General features: G+C 42.8%; 1 protein-coding gene across 3 annotated transcripts in view; it reads left to right on the top strand.

Annotated features, from left to right (window-relative positions):
• The window catches only part of APBA2 (amyloid beta precursor protein binding family A member 2), a 570259-nt gene that overhangs the window by 415063 nt on the left and 129694 nt on the right, over positions 1-25502 (top strand). For all 3 annotated transcript variants that reach the window (XM_040342812.1, XM_040342811.1, XM_040342810.1), the window contains 2 exons: positions 1964-2050; positions 20607-20792. In XM_040342812.1, coding sequence (XP_040198746.1) covers positions 1964-2050; positions 20607-20792 — 273 coding nt within the window. The remainder of the gene's footprint in view (positions 1-1963; positions 2051-20606; positions 20793-25502) is intronic.

Raw genomic sequence — 25502 nt, 5'->3', positions numbered from 1 at the left:
CCATCAGAAATGTAACATAAAACAGCGCTATTCATGACCCACAATCATACCAGTCCCTACCACCCCCAATATGTTGCTATCTCTGCTCGTCTCCCATCTATATTTGGACTCATTCATTCACACTACATAATGATAAGTGCCTTGACTGATGAGATGTAATTTACTAGCAAACAGTTCCAAAAATGTCCCATGAGCCTTTGTTTTTATGCCTCATGGCATTTATCTTCTGAGAATATGATAATTAGGTAAACCGTGCCAGAGCAGATCTCTTCACTTGATAACAATATGCTGTTTTTGACTTTTTCCCCCCAAAGCTGTATTTTATATGCATTTAGTTTATATAAAGATTTGATAATCATTTACTATCATATCAGCAGACCATATTACTGTTTTTCACAAAACTGGATTTGACGTTGAGAACTTTCTGCACTAGATTGTCTGAGATGTTAGTCGTGTTTTTCTTTGGGGGACTTTTTCTCCTTCTATTCATTTTCAGCCTCTATATTCTCAGTCAAGCAGGCAGTCTTGTAACTTCCACCCACAAGATCAGCAAGTGGTTCTCCTGAATTTCTATGTCTTTTTTTTTTTTTTTTTTACATTTATCATCTGAAAACTGAAAAGTGCTGGTCTCCCCCACGGCAACCAACTTATTTCCCAAAACTGTATCCCAACATTTTCTAGTGCAAGTTGTGGCTTTTGTTGTCAAACGCTGCATTTTGCATTCAAACTACGCCCTGCACAAATGCACCTGTTACAGAATACAGAATACTTCAATCCCAAAGGGAAACAGGGAAATTGTTGACAGGCTTGAACATGAAACGCAGCCAAGGGACCTGCTTCACCTGTAATGACAATGCATCTCAATGGGGGAGAGTTACTAAAACTGGTGCACACAGGATCTGGTGCAGCTGTGCATAGTAACCAATCAGCTTCTAGGTTTTATTGTCAAAGCTTAATTAAGCAAGCTGAAGTTAGAAGCGGATTGGTTACTATGCACAGATTCTGTGTGCAGAGCCGTCATCAGGGGGGTACAGCCAATACAACTGTAAGGGGCCCGCCCGGGCCAGGAGAAAGCAGGAAGGGCGAAGGGGAGCCGTGTTGTGCACTATAGAAATGATCTCGCAGCTTCTGCTGCTCTCTGTGTCATTGAGTTCAGACATCAGGCTCTCTACTGCCACATCTGGCTACTATGTGCATGTGCACCCCTCGTGTGAGCTGCCTGTACTGTGCTCCTCTCTGTCAGAAACATGCCAGCTTTCTGAAAACGTCGGCTCAGTCTTAGAGCCAGCAGGGGACAGATGCAGCATCGGACCAATGCTGCATCCACCTAGGTAAGTATGAGTCTTCAAAAAAAATAAAAAACATACTTCTTGGCAATAAAACCTGGAAGCTGATTGGTTTCTATGTAGAAGTGGGCCTGATTTTGCACGCCCCAGCTTTAGTAAATAAACGCCATTATCTCCTTTTAGATTTTATAACCCATACTCACAGATGTTCCAATTTCTGAAAATGTTATTCTGGAAATGATCAGAGCATAGTTTAATGGACCTAAACACTGAGATGTAGGTCTAATATTATGATCATCTTCACTCTCAGCTCTTTCACATAGTATGATTTATGACACCTAATGAATCCTAATAGAAAGCTGTGTCATGCGATCATCTCATTATCATGATCATCATCATAAAAATAGCAAATTATATGATGCACAGTGAAAGTCAAAATTGCTTTAGTCATTATTAGTTAAACTACCCATGATGTTTTTATTTTTTCAGTTTATTTACACTTTAGCTGTTGCAGTTTGCATTTGTTTTTTTTGTGTTTATGATAGCCACCAACCTACTACGTGAATTCATGAAACATTTTTGCATGTGTCACACTACTCATCAAAATACTGTGAAATAGCCCATTTTAGCTTTGAATTTTGAATTAAATGGCTCTCTGTTTATTTGCCCTATTCTAGAATTCAGAAGGAGACTCACAGACGTTAACAGAAGTGGATCTTTTCATATCGACACAGAGGATCAAGGTTTTAAATGCTGATACACAGGTGTGTTGCAAGTGGGTCTTACATTGTTTTATGTATTTATATCTGAATTCCTTTAAAATGACTAAAAGATTATAGTTTGTTCTGTCATCAATGTATACCCTTATACCATATATACATGTCAATATAGGTAGCTTATATTTTACTAACTGGGATAAGGAAAGTGTCCAACTTTATTGTAAAAAACAAAACAAAAACTGTGGACACTGTACTCTAAGGATCCAAGGAAGATATACATCAGTAGGAAAGCCTGTTTCTATATGAGCCCCATATGTTTTACTAGGTGAACATGGGGAACATGGCTACACTGTGTACAAGTTGGCCTCTGCAGTGCTAACTACTAATCTTCATGATAATGAACTAAAGGCCCGTAACACACGATCAAAGAATTGTACGAAAAATGCCACATTCGAATCGATTGTACGATAATCTTATCATGAGCTTTCGAGAACTGATTACAACAGTTCATTGGATATCATCCGATGGGTCAAGCACAAACATTTTTCTCATATGATACCAGATCATACAATTTTTGTTTAATCAGTACAGTTTGAAAATACAATACAAATACACTACAACACATTACATCACTTCCAAATTTTTATTCCATTGTATGAGAATTTTCGTCACTTTAGTAAACTCTAAATTTAATTTGTCCGATCGCGTGTACCAGGCATTACAGAATGATTGCTTCCACCTCTGAAAACTTTACATGCCATCTTTTCTAAGCCTTTGTATTGTTCTTCACAAGAAAACATTCAATTACAGTAGGTGCAATTATTTGCAGGGGTTCATGTTTTCTATTAGTAAAGTAGTAAGGACATTGTGGCTCCCGTCCTTTGATATGACAAATTTGGCAGCCCTCTAAAAATGGTATCATAGTATTTTTATTTGTGGTAGTAAACACCATGGGGTTGATTTGCTAAAACTAAAATAAAATACATTTTCAAATAATTTTGAATTTACATTTTTTTTTTTAGATACTTTTAGTTCAGTGTCACCATAGTCAACACTCTCTGAGGGGAACGGGGTGGTTAGATATTTTTTTTTACATTTTGATTGCTGATACAATGAACATCATTGTACCAGCAATTCTTTGAACTGTAATGAATGAGTTTCATAGTTACATAGTAGGCGGTGTACAAAAAAGACACAAGTCCATCAAGACCAACCTATGTGTGATTTTATGTCAGTATTACATTGTATATCCTTGTATGCTACATTCATGACAGATGTGACTGCTAGTGATCTGTGATTGGCTACAGCTAATCACATGGTACAAGGTGCTGTGGTTGGCCCAGGTACCATGTGATAGCTGTGGGCCAATCATGGCTCACTATTATAGGAAGAATAGGAAGGAATCTCATTCATAGCAGCTTTACTGACATTGTGACCTCAATCCCCTCAAAGTGGCCTTGTACCATGACCCACAATTTGCTGTGTCTGGTGGATACAGCAGTCGTGCATGCGGGGGTGGGATTTATGATGCACTCTGCACCCCGACGGGCACAATGATGTACATGTATATACAGTATACTGTTCATGTATATGTAATGTGGCGGGTCAGCAAGTGGTTAATTCTAGAAGCTGATTGGCTACTATGCACAGCTGCACCCGATTTTGCATGCTGTAGTTTTAGTAAATCAACCACCTTGTCTTACATGCAGATGACACAAAATCAAAAATTTATTTCAGAAAAAAAGAGGTCTTTAGAAAAGCTCACTCTAGTTTGTAATTTCCTTCATGATGCTAGTCAGTGCTGTTTCAGATTGAGCATATTTGCGCGTAACCCACATTACTAAATGTGACTCAGTGGAAATGTGCTTCTGTTCTTCTCTTCTGTGTTTTGTATAGCCTGACATTATGACAAGGGTCAATTATTTTCCCAAAGTCTGAACCTAATTGTACCCCTTCAACTTTCGCTAACAGTGCTTTGTTGTGACTCATTTCATGTTCTTCTGCTGCAAGCATAGTGTAGGAGATAGTTTGTCAGCAGGCAGAGAGCTGCATTTTAGTACATCGATCGATGTGCCATGACAAATCCAGAAATATGGCTCCTTATGCAGCTGACATTCTTCATTGAGCTGAACTGTGGGGATGCTTGGCAGAATTATTCATTGTTCTGTCACAGCATACATGAATAAGAAAAGTGAAAGCATGGAGATATACTATTATACATTTTTACTGCCATAAAATATTTCCTAGAACAGATCTACCACATTAATGACACATTTTCTTGACCTGAGACTCAATATACCACCGATTGAGTGATATAGTAAACAAAAGAAAACAGCCTTAATATTAACAGCCTTCTCACCTTGGCAGCATCTGTTCGGGTCAGCAGGGGATCCATAAACAGATCCTCTGCTGAATCAGAGCAGAACGAAATGAAGGTCACTTTTAGGGCATCCATGCCCATTCTGGGTTTCCTCTAGTCTGAAACTGGAGTTTAACAAACCCATGCTAGCTCTATGAGCAGAATGATGTAAGCAGGTGCACACTTGTTTTTTAGACCAAGACGGACTTGGTCCGTCTTGGTCTAAAAAACAAGGTTTTACTTACCTCCTCATAAAAAGAAATCTAATTTGTCTGACAACTTCTGTCTTTCATGAATCCATGCTGTCTGTTGCATAATTTTTTTTTCCAGCAAGAACTCATCAATGTGGTCTTTTATTAAACTCTCCAGTATCTTGCCACCTATAGAAGTTAAACTAACAGGTCTATAGTTACTTGGTAAAGGTTTTGATGCCATTTTTAAATATAGGCATAACATTGGCCCTTCGTGCCAATCCAGTGGTAGTATGCCAGTCAATAAAGGATCCCTAAAAATTATTAGAAACTTTGTGTGTTTTTGTACAGCAGCTTTATATGCAGTACGGGTTGCGTGGGCATTTTTGGTTGAGTTATATATAAAAAGTGGTTGTTTCCACCTTAGATGTATACCCATAGCTGAAAAATCTGTTTTAGGAGGAATGACTCAAATAGATATCTGTAAACTTTCCAAACATGAATTGACAAAATGATTGTCAGCATGCAGGAGATTACCAGAATATAACTATAGGAATTGTGCAACCACATACAGAGAGACATAGTCACGCAATACAAATGATTTGTTAGTGCAGAAGCCTCAGTGTGGGGGGTATACAGCCATAGGTTCATTGGATTAGAGAATTGAATGGTTCTCAATTTTTCTATGATGAAACTCTTCAGGGATAGGGCATGTTACTATGGTTTACAGGTTACAGTCTTACACAGAATTCAGAATATGCGTATTAGGTGAAATGATAGCTCAATGACAATTTCATGTGTATTGCTAACTTTATAGTGCCTTATTTTAAATTATTTAAAAACAATTATCATACTTTGATTTTTGACAGAACAACACCGTGTTTTGTTAATAAATCCAGTTAGAGTGTAATTTTGCAAGTGAGGCTGGATTGCAGGGCCATAAGGTTTAAGAGCGCTTACCCTTACAGGGTGAAGGGTTCCAGGAAATGTGTCATATAGAGATAAAACAAGTGTGTTGGTTTCCTCGGGGCTTGGTAAATCCTGGTTGAGTTCTGGAGGCTTCTTAGGGATATGGGAGGAGTGAAGTGTCCAACCGTAGGTCCACATTTTGTGAGCAACTAGCTCCCATAAATTGTGCAGCTGGACACAATCCTTTTTAGCTTGGGAATAACTGTAGATCAGAGCTCCACCTTATCCGCAGTCCAGAGGCAGGAGGCTTTGCCCAAGAGTCAGGGTGTGAGTCAGTATGTCTGAGAGCAGCTAGAGTTGGTGCATGTGTTCACAAAATAAAGCTTGTGTGAATATGAGTACTGTCTAGAGCAGGGGTAATGAATTCAAATTCAATCAGGTCCAGTACTACCTTACATCAGGTGTCCCCATCAGAGTGCTTCTTTACATCAGGTGTCCCCATCAGAGTACCCTCTTACATAAGGTGTTCCCTATCAGAGTGCCCCCATACATCAGGTGTCACACTCAGAGTGCCCCCTTACATTAGATGTTGCCATCACAGTGCCACTTATGTAAGGTGTTCTCATCAGGGTACCCCCTTACATAAGAAGTCCTTATCAAAAGGCCCCCATACATCAGGTGCCCCTATCACAGTAACCTCATAAAAAAGAAAACCCAATCAGAATACCCTCTTATATCAGTTACCCCCATCAGAGTGCCACCACACATCAGGTTCCCCCAACAGAGTGACCCCATACATCCGGTGTCTCCATACATGAGTGTGCCTCTCAGTGTGGCCCCATATATCAACTGTCCAATCAGAATGCTCCCACACATCAGGTGTCCTCATCAAAGTGTCCCCTTACATCAGGTGTTCCCATCAGGGTGCACCCTTAAATAATGTTTCCCCATCAGAGTGCCCCCTTACATAATGTGTCCCCTTCAGAGTGTGGCATACATCAGATTCCCCCATCAGAGTCTCACTATAGTCCATTAGTGCTGGGAAGGCAGGCAAGGGGCAGGAGCTGGAAGGAGAAGCGTGCTGCAGGGGACAGGGCACACGCATGACATCTTTGGTTGCTGTGACGCTGATGGTCTTAGCAACCAATTGCTGCAGCTTCGTGAGGATCCAGTACAGCAGAATGGTGGGTTGACCGTCTTAACTGGGCTAGACAGGGAAGGGTGAGGACAGGGAAAATAGTTGCTGAAGCTAGCCCTGTGAAATTCCCACCCAGAAAATTGATGGACTATCTCGGTACCGATGAACGCAAAATACAGTGTAATATAAAAAACGTTATTATAGATAAAAAACAGATACACAATAAACGTAATTAAAAATGAGAAAAACAGACGCTCAGGAGTCCCCTAAGAGACGTCTGTGATTGTTAGTTGGTTGGTCAGGGTCTCGACTAGTTTCGCGGTAACCCGCTTCTTCAGGAGAGCCAATCTATAGAACAGGTAATACAATCAGGACATATAAAAAACAAATATTCAGAATAACTACAGTGTGTAATACATAGGTAAAACAAGTAGCTTACCCAATGAATGAAAAAACAATGTGTGGACCATGGTCGCCCATCAAATTTCCCCCGTGACGGACAAGGGGGATTGTGGGTGGATCTCTATGGTATAAAATGAAAGGGGTATAACAACAATACGGTGTACATAGTAACCGTAAAGAAGGCATGGGTGGAAGGGGAAAAGGAAAGGAAATGGGGGGGGGGGAGGGGAGAGGAAAGAGGGAGGGAAGGAAGGGTCCACCATTCAGTGAAGGCTAGTCTAGAGAATCAGACAAGAGGACAATGCAGCCCTGCTGTAAATCAAAGCCAGGGGACTTTTGGAACATTCTTTTTGTATCAGAGAAATGCTGAAACTCCTGCTAAGGTAACCCACACGTTGTTTTGAACTTTCTTAAATAAAAGTAAGAAAATAATTGGTGAGTGGCTGAGTCTTTGGAAGCACTACCTTGGGCTAATCTTTTATATAATTTAACTATTTAGCAGATACAGTTGCAGCTAGAATTCAGAGGTAGTCAAAGGATTAATATGTATCTCAAACCAAAACCTTTTTTTTAAAGATTTGGATTGAGGGGAGAGATTAAAACCCTGTCAGGTTCTACTGCTATGCAAGGTTCCACTAGAAAGATTTCCACTCAATTAATTTCACCTGACAAGAAGTGAGAAAAAAAAAACAGAAACACAGTTTGTGAGCACTCTCGTTGTTTATTGATCTTCCAGCTCTCCAGTAACTGTCTATACTGAGATTCTGCAAGACCCTGACATTGAACCCCCAATCTTTTGAACACAGCTTTTATTTATTTTTAAAGGCGTATTTGGCCTTTAAAACACCTAAAATACCAGTGCTTCACTGTTTCCAGGCCTCTGCAGATATGTGAGCTTTCTATGTGGGTCAAATACCTGTTCCCCCACCTGCACACATTGGTTCCTCTCCAATTCTTTAATGACGTACAAGCCAGTGGGAGGAACTACTGTGTGCGGTTGGAGGAGCAGGCATTCACACACCAAGAATATGGATTACCTGCAGCTATCAGGGATCAGTGAAGTGCCAGTGCTGGAAAAGTAAGTAAAGATTGGCTTCTTTTGTAGGGCTGGCTTTCTGTTGTAAGTGACCCTGTGGTTCCTTATCTACTGCTGTAATTACTAGCGTTGTCAGTCTTTTGTTATTGGTAGAGCCGGAATATACAGGTTTGATTAATAAGAAGCATTCAGAACCTTTGTGCTTCATATACCCAGGGCTTTTTTTCTCAAACAATAGGTGCTGGAACTTAACCACGACCCCACAAACCCCTCCCCCTACACACACCCTACAAATCACATCAAATAGTGGGTGTGGTCAGTCAAATTTCACAAACAGTAAGGCCTCATTCACATGGACGGACCGTTCAGGTCCGCCTGTCAGTTTTGACAGCGGACCTGAACAGCCGCTCCATGCATCCCTATGGAGCATCGAATGTCAGTGGAGACATGTCCGCTGACATCCGACCCGATCCGATCCGCTAAAAACAGACGTATGGGGACATGTCCCCATCTGTCCATGGCGGATTGGATCGGGTAAGATCTGATGAAAACGGACATGCTGTCCGTTTTCATCAGATCGCTCCATAGGAGACAGCGGTGCCCGACAAGCCCCTCCCCGCTCAGTGAGCAGAGAGGAGCTTGTCATCCGTTGGCTCAGCGGAGATCTGCGGACAGATCTCCAGCTGAGCTGGCGGGAGCAGGCGGACTGCGTATCGACGGAGTCCGCCTCGTGTGAATGGGGCCTAAGAGGGTCTTAAAGGGGCATTAAGTACCAGGATTGCATTACTAATGCCTTGTTTCCACTGAGCGGATCGGTTCCGGTTGCTTCGGTACGATACGCTATTTTGAGTGTTTCCGTTATGAAAGCGGCCCATACGAACCATACCGCACCATTCTGTTTTTTTTTCTCAAACAAAGGTTTTTATTGAACCGAAATGTCAGTACAAACAAAGAGCTATACCGCACCATTCTGAGTCCTGCTTCAGATGTTGGGCCATAGAAAATGCTACGGTTCGGTTAGGATGGAGCTACAATACATTCTACTGATTGGCGGACACGCTAGGCATTTTTTTATAAAACCCTGTATAGCTCCTGACGGTCCGACTTGCAGTGGAAACGCTTACCTGAATAGGCTGGACCATTCTAACCCTTCCAAACTGTACCGACCCGAACTGTTCCGCTCAGTGGAAACGGGACAATACAGAGTGCAGAGCTGTCACTTGTAAGCACAGAAACCAGACTTCTGTGTTTATAAGTGATTGTGGTGAGCAGGCACCAAAGGGTCTGAGCCAGAGGTGGTGGAACTGAGTGAGCATTGGTCTCTGTGTACCACTGTCATCTAAATTCATGTGGGTCTTATCTTGCTTCTGTGCTAGATTACAGTAATTTGGACCCACAGAACATCTTGACATTGTTAGGGGCCAAGTTATGTGCTTTTCATTTGCCAGATAGAAATTGCCTAAATTTCCCAATGGTGTCTCTCTTGTGTCAGGAAAGTATACAGGCACATTAAATTCATTCTGTAGTGCATTGCTAAATTTGTTTTTATTTTTATAACCCCTGTGAAATTGTTCTGAGAATTGATGTTAAGCTGAGCCTAGTTGAAGAACCTCCTTAACAAATTCTATTTCTGTGACACGAATGCCTCAGGGGGCTGGCTTTTCATGAGCTCTTTTATAAATCCACAGAACTGAAAGAAATAGAAATTTCAAAATACTAAATATTTGTGACTGACGTTGCATTTTGAACTGCAATGTGAAATCATATTTAGATGGTGTAGTTTAAAGCAGGATTACTACTAACGGGACATCAGCACAGATTTTTTTTTTGTGTTTTTAATGGAAAATTATTATAATTTGGTATTAATTTTTTTTAGGTTTGGACATTTACAAACTTATGATATACAGTATCTCACAAAAGTGAGTACACCCCTCACATTTTTGTAAATATTTTATTATATCTTTTCATGTGACAACACTGAAGAAATGACACTTTGCTACAATGTAAAGTATTGAGTGTACAGCTTGTATAACAATGTAAATTTGCTGACCCCTCAAAATAACTCAACACACAGCTATTAATATCTAAACCACTGTCAACAAAAGTGAGTACACCCCTATGTGAAAATGTCCAAATTGGGCCCAAAGTGTCAATATTTTGTGTGGCCACCATTATTTTCCAGCATTGCCTTAACCCTTCTGGGCATGGAGTTCACCAGAGCTTCACAGGTTGCCACTGAAATCAGGATGCAGCTTGTATAACAGTGTAATTTGCTGTCCCCTCAAAATAACTCAACACACAGCCATTAATGTCTACACCGCTGGCAACAAAAGTGAGTACACCCCTAAGTAAAAATGTCCAAATTGGGCCCAATTAGCAATTTTCCCTCCTCGGTGTCATGAGACTCGTTAGTGTTGCAAAGTCTAAGGTGTGAATGGGGAGCAGGTGTGTTAAATTTGGTGTTATCGCTATCGCTCTCTCATACTGGTCACTGAAAGTTCAACATTGCCCCTCATGGCAAATAACTCTTTGAGGATCTGAACAAAAGAATTGTTTCTCTATATAAAGATGACCTAGGCTAAAAGAAGTTTGCCAAGACCCTGAAACTGAGCTGCAGCATGGTGGCCAAGACCATACAGCTATTTAACAGGACAGGTTCCACTCAGAACAGGCCTCGCCATGGTCAAACAAAGAATTTGAATGCACATGCTCAGCGTCATATCCAGAGGTTGTCTTTGGGAGATAGACGTGTGGGACGTCCTCCCAGAATAACTCCACTGCGCTGTAGACGTCTTTTGTCTATAGCGCGGTGGTAAAGAGGTTAAGAAGCTGAGGATAAAGGTTTAATCTGCTGGCCAAGTATGTCTCCAGATCTAAACACTATTGGGCATCTGTGGGTCATCCTCAAAAAGAAGGTGGAAGAGCACAAGGTCTCTAACATCCACCAGCTCCATGATGTCATCATGGAGGAGTGGAAGAGGACTCCAGTGACAACCTGTGAAGCTTTGGTGAACTCCATGCCCAAAAGGGTTAAAGTGGGAGTTCACCCGATTTTTTTTTATTTAACATTAGATTGAGGCTAATTTTACTAAGCAGAATCGGGTGTTTTTTTTTTAAATCAATGCAGTACTTACTGTTTTAGAGATCGATGTTCTCCATGGCTTCCGGGTATGATCTTCGGAACTGGGCGTTCCTATTTGATTGACAGGCTTCCGACGGTCGCATACAGCGTGTCACCAGTTGCCGAAAGAAGCCGAACGTCAGTGCGGCTCTATACGGCGCCTGCGCACCGACGTTCGGCTACTTTCGGGAACTCGTGATGCGCTGTATGCGACCGTCGGAAGGCTGTCAATCAAATAGGAACGCCCAGTCCCGCAGCCCATACCCGGAAGTGGCGGGAGAACATAGATCTCTAAAACGGTAAGTACTGCATTGATTTTTAAAAAAACACCCGATTCTGCTTAGTAAAATTAGCCTCAATCTAATGTTAAAAATAGATTTTTTTGGGTGAACCTCCACTTTAAGCAGTAGAGGAAAATATTGGTGGCCTCACAAAATATTGACACTTTGGGCCCAATTTGGACATTTTCACTTAGGGGTGTACTCACTTTTGTTGCCAGCGGTTTAGACATTATTGGCTGTGTGTTGAGTTATTTTGAGGGGACAGCAAATTTACATTGTAGCAAAGTGTAATTTCTTCAGTGTTGTCACATGAAAAGATATAATAAAATATTTACAAAAGTGTGAGTTGTGTACTCACTTTTGTGAGATACTGTTTGTGTGTGTCTCTATCTATCTATCTATCTATCTATCTATCTATCTATCTATCTATCTATCTATCTATCTATCTATCATATATATATATATATATATATATATATATATATATATATATATATATATATATATATATATATATATAATTTTTATTTTAACATAATAAAGGAAATATATACACAAACACTGTACATTTAATTTAACATGCATCTAAACTAAAACACTTAAAGCAAATGTCTATTTCACGTTTCTAGAATGTCAAAAAGTTGAAACCATTTTTCTTATTCACTATATTTATTGAGATTTTGACAAGTGTTCATACAAACAGTAATGCCCTGTCCACACGATCAGTTCGTCTGATGAAAACGGTGGACCGTTTTCATTGGACGAACCGATCGTGTGTGGGCCCCATCGTTTTTTTTTCCCCATCGGTGAAAAAACTTAGAACCTGTTTTAAAATTATCTGATGGTTAAAAAACAGATAGAAAAAAACGATTGTCTGTGAGCAAGTCCATCGGTTAAAAATCCATGCATGCTCAGAATCAAGTCAACGCATTCTCGGAAGCATTGAACTTCATTTTTCTCAGCATGTCGTTGTGTTTTAGGTCACCGCTTTCTGACACAAACTGATTTTTAACTGATGGTGTGTAGGCAAGACTGATGAAAGTCAGCTTCATCGGATACCTGATGAAAAAATCCATCGGTCCGTTTTCATCGGATGAACCGATCGTGTGTACAGGGCATAAGGATTACATAAATTAAGGTAGTACATAGTAGACTATAAAAGAAGCATATCAAACCCTAGGCAAACAAGGGGACTGTGGAGAGGGAAAGTGTCTAGGAGAAACCTTATTTCATGCTTAACAAAACATTATGTCTGCTGGTTCTACCAGCAAGGTATATACACAGACATTTCCTTTACTAGGGTGGCAACACTTACTCTTTTCAGTCACGGCATTGTCACATTTTCCTGTGTGCTCCTGAGCTGGAACACTGGCATGTTCTGCTCAAGTCACTGCAGTGACATTGTGACATTCAGCTGTCACTGGATTGCACACACATCAACAGGAATGCCATACAAATAAGATATATGAGCAGGGAAAGAAAACATGAATAAAGTAAAAGAAAAACTGTTTTAAAAAATGCTTATGCCACGTACACACGATTGGAATTTCCGATGGAAAAAGTCAGACAGACTTAACAAAAGACAAAAGAAGCCCCATCAGAGTTTTTTCATCAGAAATTCAGATGAATTCCATCGGAGTTTAGATATAGAACATGTTTTATTTTTCTCCGATGGAATTCCGTCAGAATTCTGATGTGATTTGGCCAGGCAAAACTTGATCATGTGTACGCGGCATAAAAGTACTCTACAAAACGAAATATTGTTTTTTTTTTAAGAGTTCAGTTCTACTGTCTAGTGTTTCCAGAAAAAAAAATATATTTTAAATTTATTTTAGAGATGCATTGTATTGAATGATTAGGCCTAGTACACACGAGAGGATTTATCCGCGGATACGGTCCAACGGACCGTTTCCGCGGATAAATCCTCTCGAGGATTTCCGCGGATTTGGATTCGATGGAGTGTACTCACCATAGGATCGAAATCCGCGCCGAAATCCCATCGCGATGACGTGTCGCGCCGTCGCCGCGATGATGACGCGGCGACGTGCGCGACGCGGTCATATAAGGAATTCCACGCATGCGTCAAATCATTACGACGCATGCGGGGGATCCATTCGGACGGATTGATCCGGTGAGTCTGTACAGACCAGCGGATCAATCCGTTGGGATGGATTCAAGCGGATAGATTTGAAAGCATGTCTTCAAATTTTTATCCGCTTGAAATCCATCCCAGGGGATAAAAATCTGCGGAAACAGATCCGCTGGATTGTACACACCAGGGGATCTATCCGCTGGAACTGATCCGCAGATCAATTCCAGCGGATAGATCCTCTCGTGTGTACGGGGCCTTAGGGTTTCCCAAATATTAGACCTTATCCCACAGTTAGCTGAACATTCTACGATGAAATTCCCTTAAAAACTGAAATACCAGGTCTGAGTCAGTGGTTGCAATTCAATGTCTTCATACAACCCACATAAACCTTTTGGACTATATAGATTTCTTAAAGATCCCAGTGCTGATCCACACTTTAAGATAAACAAAATTTGTTATCTTCAGTGCAGTGTTGGAGATAATTGGCTTTGTTTATAAACAAAGCCAAGTGATTACCATATCAGAACTGACCTTGTGATCATATGGCTTTGTCAGAAAACAAAGGATTGGGTTTAGTGTGAGGGTCAAGTAGACATGTGCAATTTGTTTCGGTCCGAATACAAATTCAGACACATTTTTGGTTATTCTGAGAATATTTGTGACGTCAGAAGGGGGGGGGGGTGCCACCAGGTGACGTAGCCAGATGGCCTCACCCCTTACCTATATAAGAAATGTCAAACGGCTTAGCCTGCAGTAGGCAGCCAGTCTTTGCGTCGACGAGAGCATCTTTTTTTTCCAGGTGCGGCGGGTGGCTTGATTGACGATGGATCTACATCGGAGGACACTGCTTTTTTTTTTTTTTAAATAAAGGATTTGTCAAAAACTGTCTCTGTGTTTTTATTACACTTTGACACTTTTTTGGTGAAGGGATAATGGGTACCCGATACTCATTCACATGGGGGGTTTCCAGATCCTGATAAGCCCCCTGCCCGCAGACCCCCACAACCACTGGCCACGTATGTGGGGATAAGGCACTTTGGGGTGGTGGGCAGAGCACCCACCCCCCATGTTGAGGGTATGTGGCCTGGTATGGTTCAGGAGGGGGCGCACTCGCTCGTCCAGCACCTTTCCTGACCTGCTGGGCTGTATGCTCGGATAAGGGTCTGTTATGGATTTTAAGGGGGGACCCTGCGCTATTGCCGGCATTCTTTTCTTTACATTCATTAGTCAGTGAGGAAGCCAGCTGACAGATGATGAGGCTTCACAAGTAACTATTCTTCACACAAAATTCAAATCGGTCAATCGTTTTTCTATAGGTCCAAATTCTAATCGTTCTGAAAAGTTGGAATTCGTTAGAAAATGAATAAACAGAATAAGTCCGCCGGACTGTTTTCATCGGACATGTCCGCCCGGAGATTTCTGTCTGATGGTTGTACACACCATCAAACAGAAATCCGCGCAGACACGATACAAGGTGACGTGCCCGCGCCGTCGCCGCGATGATGACGCGGCGACGTGCGCGGCCCTGGAAGGTCAATGCTTCTACGCATGCGTCGAATCACTTCGACACATGCGAGGGCTTTTGGCCGAGCGGACATGTCTGGTGAGTCTGTACAGACGACCGAACATGACTGACGGACAGGCTTCCAGCGGACATGTTTCTTAGCATGCTAAGAAACATTTGTCCGCTGTAAACCTGTCCGATCCGCTGGAAAATTGTCCGGTTGGACGTACAGACGACCGAACATGTCCGCTGAAACTGGTCTGCGGACCAGTTTCAGCAGACATGTTCGGTCGTGTGTACGGGGCCTAAGAAGGAGTATGAACTCCCATAATCTGCTTCCTTTTCTTGGACTGAAGAATGATGGGAAGTTTTAATAAAGTTAAGCAGTTTTCTAGTTTCTGCAAAACTGTAAATTTACATCTTGTGGTCAAATCCGACTAATAGATATCTTGCTGCAGGCAGAATTGCTATACCAATACTGACAATTGCATGGCTTTATTAGAGACCTAAAACATATGATTTTTTAAAAAGAAAATGTTGCTAAGGCAGTCTATCTGACTACATTTTAGGATAATTTAGAATAAATTTAGACACAGGCTAATTTGGTAAAATGACTCCACATATTCCTAGTGGAAACATATCAGTCATCAAAGGAGTAAATAAGGAGAGTATAAAGCCTTGTACACACGACCGTTTTTCCCAGCAGGAAAACTGCCGGGAGAGCATTTGGCCGGGAATCCCGTCCGTGTGTATGCTCCCTAGCAGTTTTCACGTCAGGAAAACAGCCAGGAATCCCGATGGGAAAATAGAGAACCTGCTCTCTATTTTCCTGTTGGGTTTCCCGGCAGAGTGTTTCCTGCCGAGGAAACCGGTCGTCTGTATGCTTACCTGCAGGGTAGAAAAACCGCTCATGCTCGATAACACTTTGACGCATGTACGGTAGCATACAACAATAGTGTGGGGTGTAGCGATGGCGATGGCGGCGACGGAATCAAATGTGACAAAACACGGGCTTGTCGTATTCAATGATGTCACCGCGTTCTTGCCTTTCAAAAGAATGGTGGGATTTTGTGTGGCCGCGTGTATACACGGCATTTCAGGGCAAGCCTGCCAGGAATCCCATTGGGAAAACCAACGTTTTTTTTTCCCCAACGGGATTCCCGGTCGTGTGTACGAGGCTTTAGGATTCTGCGACCTCAGGGAAAGGGGAGACCATTGCTCACTATCTCTCGCTAGTGTGGTTCTCTGAAAATAGGAGGAGATGGATACATATTATTAGAACTGCAGAGTCGTGACTCCTGGTTCAGTCAGCTCAGTCTGTTTCCTCGCATTGAGCTTTATTGCCAAATTTAAACAAGCAAGCACAAAAGATAAAAACATATAAACCAGACCTAGTCTTTGTGTATTGATGTCACCCCGATTACCCTTTTGTGCAAGATAGTTGTTTACAAGAGTCTCTGTGATAAATACAGCTTCGTTCTCAGCTAGTAAAAAACAACAGCGGATGCTGTTTTGCCTCAGCCAGATAAAATATATGCCATATCACATGTATAGTGGATTTACCTTGCTGTAAAAGTCTGCACAAATATATCTTGCCTGTGTGATGGTAAGATATCAGTATTCAAAAATGTTGCATTTTTACCTCCACTGTGACATCCATAATACATCTGTCCACAATGAATTGTATAAACACATTAGGTTCCATTCTAGCCTTCAGATAATCTGAACATATTTGCAGGTACATGAATGTCAGTGTTCTCCTAATATTGAGAGAGAAAGCATCAAAGGGACACAAAGGCCACAGTTAGCAAACCAAGAGAAAATAAAAGCAGTGGGAGCTGCTAGGGAGATAACACAGTGATTTATACCTGTTCTCTGCCTGCTGAGGAAAGATAGGATATTTCCCGGCCACATAATCTCCTCATCTACACTACACTCTTGCTGGTTCCCTGACATAAAAAAAATATAAGAATGTGAAAGTCATACCTTACAATATAACAGTAATGTAAACTGTTTGGAAATAGTGGGGAGGTTTTATAATGAAAACAAAGTCCTTCAGGCTAGATAAGCTTCTCTTCAGCACAGAACGTAGCTCTCAATGTTGGGAAATCCAAAGCCATAAGGTCAGGCCAGTCCAGTGAGAAGGTGGACTTAGTATACTTCATAAGGGAATGGAGGGGAAGGGCAGATACATTGGATGATATAAAGATAAAGGGCCAGATTCAGAGACAGCGGCGTATTTTTGTGCGGGCGTAGCGCATCTCATATGCGCTACGCCAACGTAACATAGAGAGGCAAGAGCAGTATTCACAAACCACTTGCTCCCTAAGTTACGTTAGCGTAAATGGGCCGGCGTAAGCCCGCCTAATTCAAATTAGGAAGGTAGTGGGCATGTTGTATTAAAATTAGCCGTGACCCCATGTAAATGAATTCCCGAAAGAACGGCGCATGCGCGCGCATGCTCAGAATCACGTCGCATATACTCCCTAAGATACGTCGGCTCAATGCTTTCGACGTGAACGTAACCTACGCCCAGCCCCATTCACGTACGCCTTACGTAAACAACATAAAATCCGACGGCTGTTCCGACGTCTATACCCTAACAAGACTTACCCCTGCTTTATGGGGGATAACGTTACGCCGGACGTACGCCTTTCGTAAACGGCGTAGCTTACTGCGATGGGCGCAAGTACGTTCGTGAATCGTAAATCAATGGAAGCGCCCCTAGCGGCCAGCGTAAATATGCACCCAAGATACGACGGCGTAGGAGACTTACGTCGGTCGGATGGAGCCAGAATTCAGGCGTATCTGGTTTCAAGAATACGGCGCATAGATACGACGGCGCATCCGTGGACTTACGCGGCATATAAGAAGATACGTCGGCGTAAGTCGTACCTGAATATGGCCCAAAGAAAATAAATCTGCACATTAAAAAATGTAAAAAAAATTAAAAGGGAGAGATTTTTCATTAAAGTCACACTACCAGCAAGCAAAAAGTAAATGCTTTCCTTTCGTGCTTCCTGGCTGCTGAACGCCACTCCAATCAAACGGAAATGATGGCGGAAATCTGCGAGTATCTGCGAGGGGGGGGGGGCAGAAAACACAGTTCTGGTGAAGTGGGAAGCACTTGAGGTAAGTATTCCTTATCTCCTGAAAGTTGTCTGTCATGATATTACTGCTTGTTAGAATGTGTAGGTATATCAGTGTCCAAAGCCTGGCCATATGCCCTTTAAGGCCTCATGCACACGGGGTGTTTTTACAGCTGCTTTTACCCAGGTTAGACTTTTTTTTTTGCACCTTAAAAATGCCTCTTCATGTTATTCTATGGCCTCATGCACATACAGGCTTTTAGGAGGAGTACATGGCATAGGCGATTTCAAACTGCAATAAACCCCAGGGCCAGCACGTTCTGAGGATCGCTGTTACTGCTATAAAAACGTCTGACGCTGCTACAGGCTGCTAAACGTGGCTGAACGCTGCACACAGCATTAAGCTGCGTCAAGCATTTATTTTTTTTAAATGTCAAAATTGATGGTTCCCAATAAGAGTCGGTTGATTTTAATAGAAGTCACATCCAAGTCAGATCATGATCATCTGACTTGTGTTGCGACTTGTGCTCTGAAGTTCTTGAAGGGGAACCCCTCGCCAAAATGGAAGAAAAAACAGCACAGGGTTACCCCTGAGACCATACCAGACCCTTCATTCTGGTATGGATTTTAAGGGGTACCCCAGCAGCAAAAAAAAAAAAACAGCTTGGGGTCCCCCCAAAATCCATACCGGACCCTTACCCAAGCATGCAGCCTGGCATGTCAGAAAAGAGTGGGAGGACCATATCAGCCACATGCCCTCAACATGAAGGTGTGGGTGCTTTGCGGCAGGGGTGCTCTGTGCTCTTCCCATCCCAAAGCACCATGTTGACATGGAGGTCCTTGGGACAAGGGCCTCTTCCCCACAACCCTGGGCGATGGTTGTGGGGTTCTGCGGGCAGGGGCCTTATCAGAATTTGGAAGCCCCCTTTAAGGAAGGGGCTCCCAGATACCAGCCCCCCACACCCTGTGTAAATGAATAAGGGGTATATTGTACCCCTACTCATTCACCCAAAAAGATGTCAAAAATAAATAAAAACAGTACACAGGTTTTTGCTGTATTAAAGCAGCTCCAACGTGTCTTCTCCCCTCTCAGACAATGTCTTCTCCCCTCTCAGGCAATGTCTTCTCCCCTCTCTGGTGATGTCTTCTCCCCTCTCCTATACTTCTCCCTCCTTCAGCAGAGCCCCCCCAAATCCATACCAGACCCTTATCAGCAGATCAGACGAGCAAGCGCCCGCCCTCCTGGACCATACCAGGCCACACGTCCTCAACATGGAGAGGGAGAAGAACCGGAGAGGGGAGAAGTACTGTTTTACATCTTTTTGGGTGGGGGGCCGGGATCTGGGGGCCCTCTCCTTAAAGGGGGCTTTTCATATTCAGATAAGCAAGCTTCCCGCAGACCCCCACAACCACTGCCCAGATTTGTCGGGAAGAGACCCTTGTTCCCATCAACATGGGGACAAGGTGATTTGGTGTGGGGGGTGTAGAGCACCCCCCTGCCTCAAAGCACCCACCCCCCATGTTGAGGGCACATGGCCTGGTATTGCTCTCTTGCCCCCCCTTTCCTGACCTGCCAGGTTGCTTGCTCGGATAAGGGTCTGGTATGGATTTTGGGGGGGAGCTTTTTTTGGAGTGGGGGTTCCCCTCAAGATCCATAGCAGACCGAAGGGTCTGCTATGGTCTTGGGGGGAACCCCACGCCTTTTTTTTTCATTTTGGCAAGGGGTTCCCTTTCAAGATCCTCAGAGCACAAGTCGCACCACAAGTCGGATTATTATGATGCGACTTGGATGTGACTTCCACTCATCAAATCAATGGGCTCTCATAGGAAACCATTGATTTTTGAATAGAGGCAGAGAAACGCTGCTAAAAGCTAGGGTGGCTAAATGCGCATTAACGCCAATGCAAAAATCTAGTAAAGATGCATTTTTACAGCCACTTTTTCCTGCCGTTGGTAGTGGCTTTGCAGCTTGTTTTTTCTAATGCCATGTGTGCATGAGGTAGGGCCTGTGTAGATGAAGTTTAGCCTTGTGTCAATGGTATCCATTTTAGACACTTCTGAGTTCATTCACAATTTATTGACAGGTCTTTTGTCCTTCAGTTGACCTCCTTCTGACCTGTATTTGACCTGCTGCAAGTAGATTTTGCATTCACATGCATGAAAATGCAAAGTTGAAGCGAATAAAAGCCCACCAACATAGGCCCTTAGGGACGCGGTTAGGAGTGTAAAAGAGATCGCAAGGTAGCAGACAATCCCTACAAATATATAATTCAAGTTATCATATAGAGAAATGCACTTGTATACTTACTGTATGTATTCACATTTTATGGCTTTAGTGTAGATTGAGGTTTGTCGAAAGGCTCCATATTTAATTGAGACTGTGAGGATTTATAGTTGCATGTATTTAGATTTACGGATGTGTAAACTAGATTGCAGAAAGTACAGTATGTGTTATCAACATTTGTGCTTTTATTTACAGGAAACAATGATGGACCATGCGCTACGGACAATCTCATACATTGCTGACATTGGTAACATTGTTGTCTTGATGGCAAGACGCAGAATGCCAAGAACTGCATCTCAAGATTGTATAGAAACCACACCAGGTGCTCAGGAGGGAAAGAAGCAGTACAAGATGATCTGCCATGTCTTCGAATCAGAGGATGTAAGTACATTATTTGTATTGAATTACTAGTAAAATAAGTTATGTTCTTTCCATGGAGACATTTGCTTCCCCCTATACGCTGTATGATGCTATATAAATTGTCCTAGTAAATGGCATACCCTGTGGTGACACGCACCATAAGCCATCCTAGGTTGTAGGATAAATAGTTTGCAAACATGGTGGAATGCAAAAAAGCTGCAGGAAAGTAACTATGTTCAGGATAGAAATGGAATGTTTAAAGTGAACATGTACTGTTTAAAGCCTTTTCCATTTCTGTAGAGTGGAACCTCGGATTACGAGTGTTTCGCGATATGAGCACTGTATTTTAAAATATCCTGACTCGGTTTGCAAGTGTTGTCTCGTAAAACGAGCAGGATTCCGGCTAAAGCGGTGTGCAGTACCGCGTTTGGCCTGAGTTGGGGGGGGGGTGCCGGAGCTGAATTGGCACCAATCGTCGCCGCTCGGAAAGCCTGAGGACAGCTTGGCTGACATCGGCAAACCACGGAAGGCTCGGGAATGGAATCTTTCCAAAGTTTGCCAAGGTCAGACAAACTGTCCACGGGCCTTTCCGGCCATTTCCGAGGCCCTCCGGTGCCCCCCCTGCCTATGGCCACATGCGGTATTGCATGCCATTGAAGTCAATGCGGAACTAATTATTTTCGTTGATTTGCTTTGATATGCGAGTACTTTGGATTACGAGCATTCTCCTGGAACGGATTATGCTCGTAATCCGAGGTTCCACTGTATAAGATCCAGTCCTACCATCCAGTCCTCCCACTACATGGAGTTTTAATTTTTTTAATGCATATATACCCTTTTCTCAGCTGTCTGTCTGTTGACTGGCTAAGTGACAAGCATTTATTTTCCTCAGTGCTACAGACAGCAGTGCTGATGTTATGACTGTTCTCAGCAGCATTGAACTGTGAGCCCTGGACTTATATGTTCTACTTGATGTTTTTGAGTACTGTAACAAGGTTCTGTTTAGTTTATCTGTTTCAGGTTAGGGGTAAGGTGTGGCAGAAGCAGCTTCTTTGCAGCGCTTTAGGAGCAGTGTATACACCGCTCCTAAAGCGCCCCTTCCCATTAAGGCGCTTTTTTTAACACCAAAGCGCCTGAAAAACGCCCCGGTGTGAAAGGGGTCTTAGCGGAGCTTTACCAGCATTTTTCAGGCACTGGCAGTGTGAAAGGGCTCTGAAAGTATTCAGGCTTTCACATTGGGATTGCAGATAAGGCTTCTTTCAGGCGCCTTTTTTTTTTGCCAAAGTGCCTGAAAAATGCCCCAGTGTGGTCTAAAGCAAGAAGAGAATCTCACATGTGGATCACCTGTTCTGGTGGCAGCACTGTAAAATGGGAATTTAATCACTTTCATGAGATTTCCTCTCATTTACTGTTGTAACAGGATGGATAGGAAATGAAAGAAAATATCCTCAGTGGGACACAGACAGAAAAAAATAATATGATAGTGATTTTAACTTTTCTCTACCCTATCTTAAACGTAAAGGTTTTGGCTTTACATGCACTTTAAAGCGGAGTTCCACCCAAAAGTGAAACTTTCGGTCATCTGATTCCACCCCCCCTCTGGTGCCACAATTGGCACCTTTTGGGGGGCAGGGGGGACAGGATACTGGTCTTTGCGGCTAAAAAGCGTATACCTCTGCTGTATTTTTATCCTTATGAAGATATAAGAAATTCGGACTGGTTTAAAGAGCATGTATGGAGTTGCGGATTGTCCTTTATCCATTTATCACTTTGGCAGCTGAGCAACTGGATATCCTGCACCCGACAGCTCAGGAGGAGTTTTATTAATCTGGGGTAGTAGCACCTTTCATTGTTGTTTAAGGACAGTTTTGGTTGATATTGGTTACTTAACCAGTTCCTTACTGAGTCATTGTAAAATGACGTCGGCCTGAACCTTCTCTCCCTCCGGGTGGATATCATATGATGTCCTGAGATTCCCGCCATCTAGGGGCCGAGAGCGCGCGCGCCCGCCGCATCGCTCGGGACCCGTTATGCGTGCCCGGCGGCCGCGATATCCGCCGGTTGCCCGCGATCACGGGAGGACTGTGGATCTGTGTGTGTAAACACACAGATCCAGGTCCTGTCAGAGGAGAGGAGACCGATGTGTGTTCCCAGTACAGCGGAACACACATCAGTCTCCTCCCCTTGTGAGTCCCCTCTCCCTACAGTTAGAAGCACTTCCTAGGGAACATATTAAACCCCTTCCCCGCCCCCCTAGTGTTAACCCCTTCCCTGCCAGTCACATTTCACAATAATCAGTGCAGTTTTATAGCACTAATCACAGTATAAATGTGAATGGTCCAAAAAACGTGTCAAAGGTGTCCGATACGTCCGTCGCAATGTCACGGTCATGGTGGTCGCAGATCACTGCCATTACTAGTAAAAAAATAAAAATGCCATAAATCTATCCCCTATTTTGTAGACGCTATAACTTTTGCGCAAAACAAACCAATATACGCTTATTGCGATTTTTTTACCAAAAATATGTAGAAGAATACGTATCGGCCTAAACTGAGGATTTTTTTTTTTATATTTATTAAATCAAAAAGTAAAAACATATTTTTTTTCAAAATCGTCGCTCTTTTTTTTTTATATTTATTAAATCAAAAAGTAAAAACATATTTTTTTTCAAAATCGTCGCTCTTCTTTTGTTTGTAGCGCAAACAATTAAAACCGCAGAGGTGATCAAATACTACCAAACGAAAGCTCTATTTGTGGGGAAAAAAAAACATAAAGGGCTAGATTCAGATAGCCCGGGCGCAAGTTCCGTATTCATAAAGAAATTGCGCCCTAAGTTACGTCGGCGTAGCGTATGTGGTCCGGCGTAAGCCCGCCTAATTCAAATGTGGATGATGTGGGCGTGTTTTATATAAATTAATTGTGACCCCACGTATTTGACGTTTTTTACGAATGTCATTCCCGTGTCGAATTTTGAAAATTTTACGTCGTTTGCGTAAGTCGTTCGCGAATAGGGCTGTACGTAAGTTACGTTCACGTCTAAAGCATTGACGATTTGCAGCGTAATTTCGAGCATGCGCACTGGGATTCTTTCAGGAACAGCGCATGTGCAAAATTACGCCGCAAATTGTCAATGCTTTAGACGTGAACGTAACTTACGTACAGCCCTATTCGCGAACGACTTACGCAAACGACGTAACATTTTCAAAATTCGACACGGGAACGACGTCCATACTTAACATAGGATACGCCTCATATAGCAGGGGTAACTTTACGCCGGAAAAAGCCTAATGTAAACAACATAAAAAAAATGCGCCGGGCGGACGAAGGTTTCTGAATCGGCGTATCTACCTAATTACCATATTCCTTGCGTAAACCGACGGAAGCGCCACCTAGTGGCCAGCGTAAATATGCAACTAAGATTTGACAGCGTAAGAGACTTACGCCAGTCGGATCTTAGCCTAATTTCGGTGTATATTGCTTTCTGAATACAGAAAGAAGATACGTCGGCGCAGCTTTGAATTTACGCGGCGTATCAATAGATACGCAGACGTAAATTCTTTCTGAATCTAGCCCAAAGATTTCATTTGGATACAGTGTTGCATGACCGCGCAATTGTCATTCAAAGTGCAACAGTGCTGAAAACTAAAAATTGGTCTGGGCAGGAAGGGGGTGAAAATGCCCTGTATTGAAGTGGTTAAAGCAGTTTCGGGGCATGCAATGGGAATCTGCATGAAGATATTCAACAATGGTTTGAATTTTGCTCAATGATAAGAAGTTTAGTAAGAGAAAATGACTTTTAGAATACTGTGATCAATTATAGACGTATTTCCGCTTTGTAACCTGCACCAGAAATGACAGATAGAATCTATCTGGTTGCAGCAGGCTACACAGACACTTTCACTGGAATATGTTTTATAGTCAGGACAACATTTTCAGCTTATTTTGTTCATAAAGCTGCATCCATCTGTATTAAAAAATGTGCAGCTAATAAAGTTTCCTTCATGCCCTGTGATTCCATGTGAGCTCCAAGATAAGCACAGATTACCTTAAACTACCTCTAAGCTCTACATCATCTACTTTTCCAGTCTTTTTTTCTCATTCTAACACAATAGCATTCTGAATTACAGGATTTATGAAAAAAGAAATCAGCAATAGGATTTGTCTTTCTTATACGTAAAATGCAGATATGTGCCAGACAATCTTTTTATTTATGATGACTTATTGTGCTGTGATTAAAGGACTATCTATCCCAGGGGTGTCAAACTGGCATCCCTCCAGCAGTTGCAAAACTACAAGTCCCATGAGGCATTGCAAGGCTAACAGTTACAAGCATGCCTCTCACAGGCAGAGGCATGATGGGACTTGTAGTTTCGCAACAGCTGGAGGGACGTCAGTTTGACACCCCTGAATATCCTATAGATCAGACCTGGGCAAACTACGGCCCGCGGGCCGTATACGGCCCGGCGGACCTTTTAATCCGGCCCCCCCGCCGCCGCCGCAGCTGCCACGTTAATCACCGCGGCGGGGAACATTACAGACAGCGTTCGTTTGAACAGCTGTTTTCCCCGCCGCGCATAGACACTCCCCCTTGGACGGATCTGTCCAATCGCGAGCAAGGGGGAGTCACATAGACACTCCCCCTTGCTCGCGATTGGACAGATACGTCCAAGGGGGAGTGTCTATGCGCAGCGGGGAAAACAGCTGTTCAAACGAACGCTGTCTGTAATGTTC

This window comes from Rana temporaria, chromosome 3 (genome assembly GCF_905171775.1).
Source record: "Rana temporaria chromosome 3, aRanTem1.1, whole genome shotgun sequence".
Classification (NCBI taxonomy): domain Eukaryota; kingdom Metazoa; phylum Chordata; class Amphibia; order Anura; family Ranidae; genus Rana; species Rana temporaria.
Note: the sequence above shows the minus strand (reverse complement) of the source record. Positions and strands in the feature narration are given on the sequence as shown.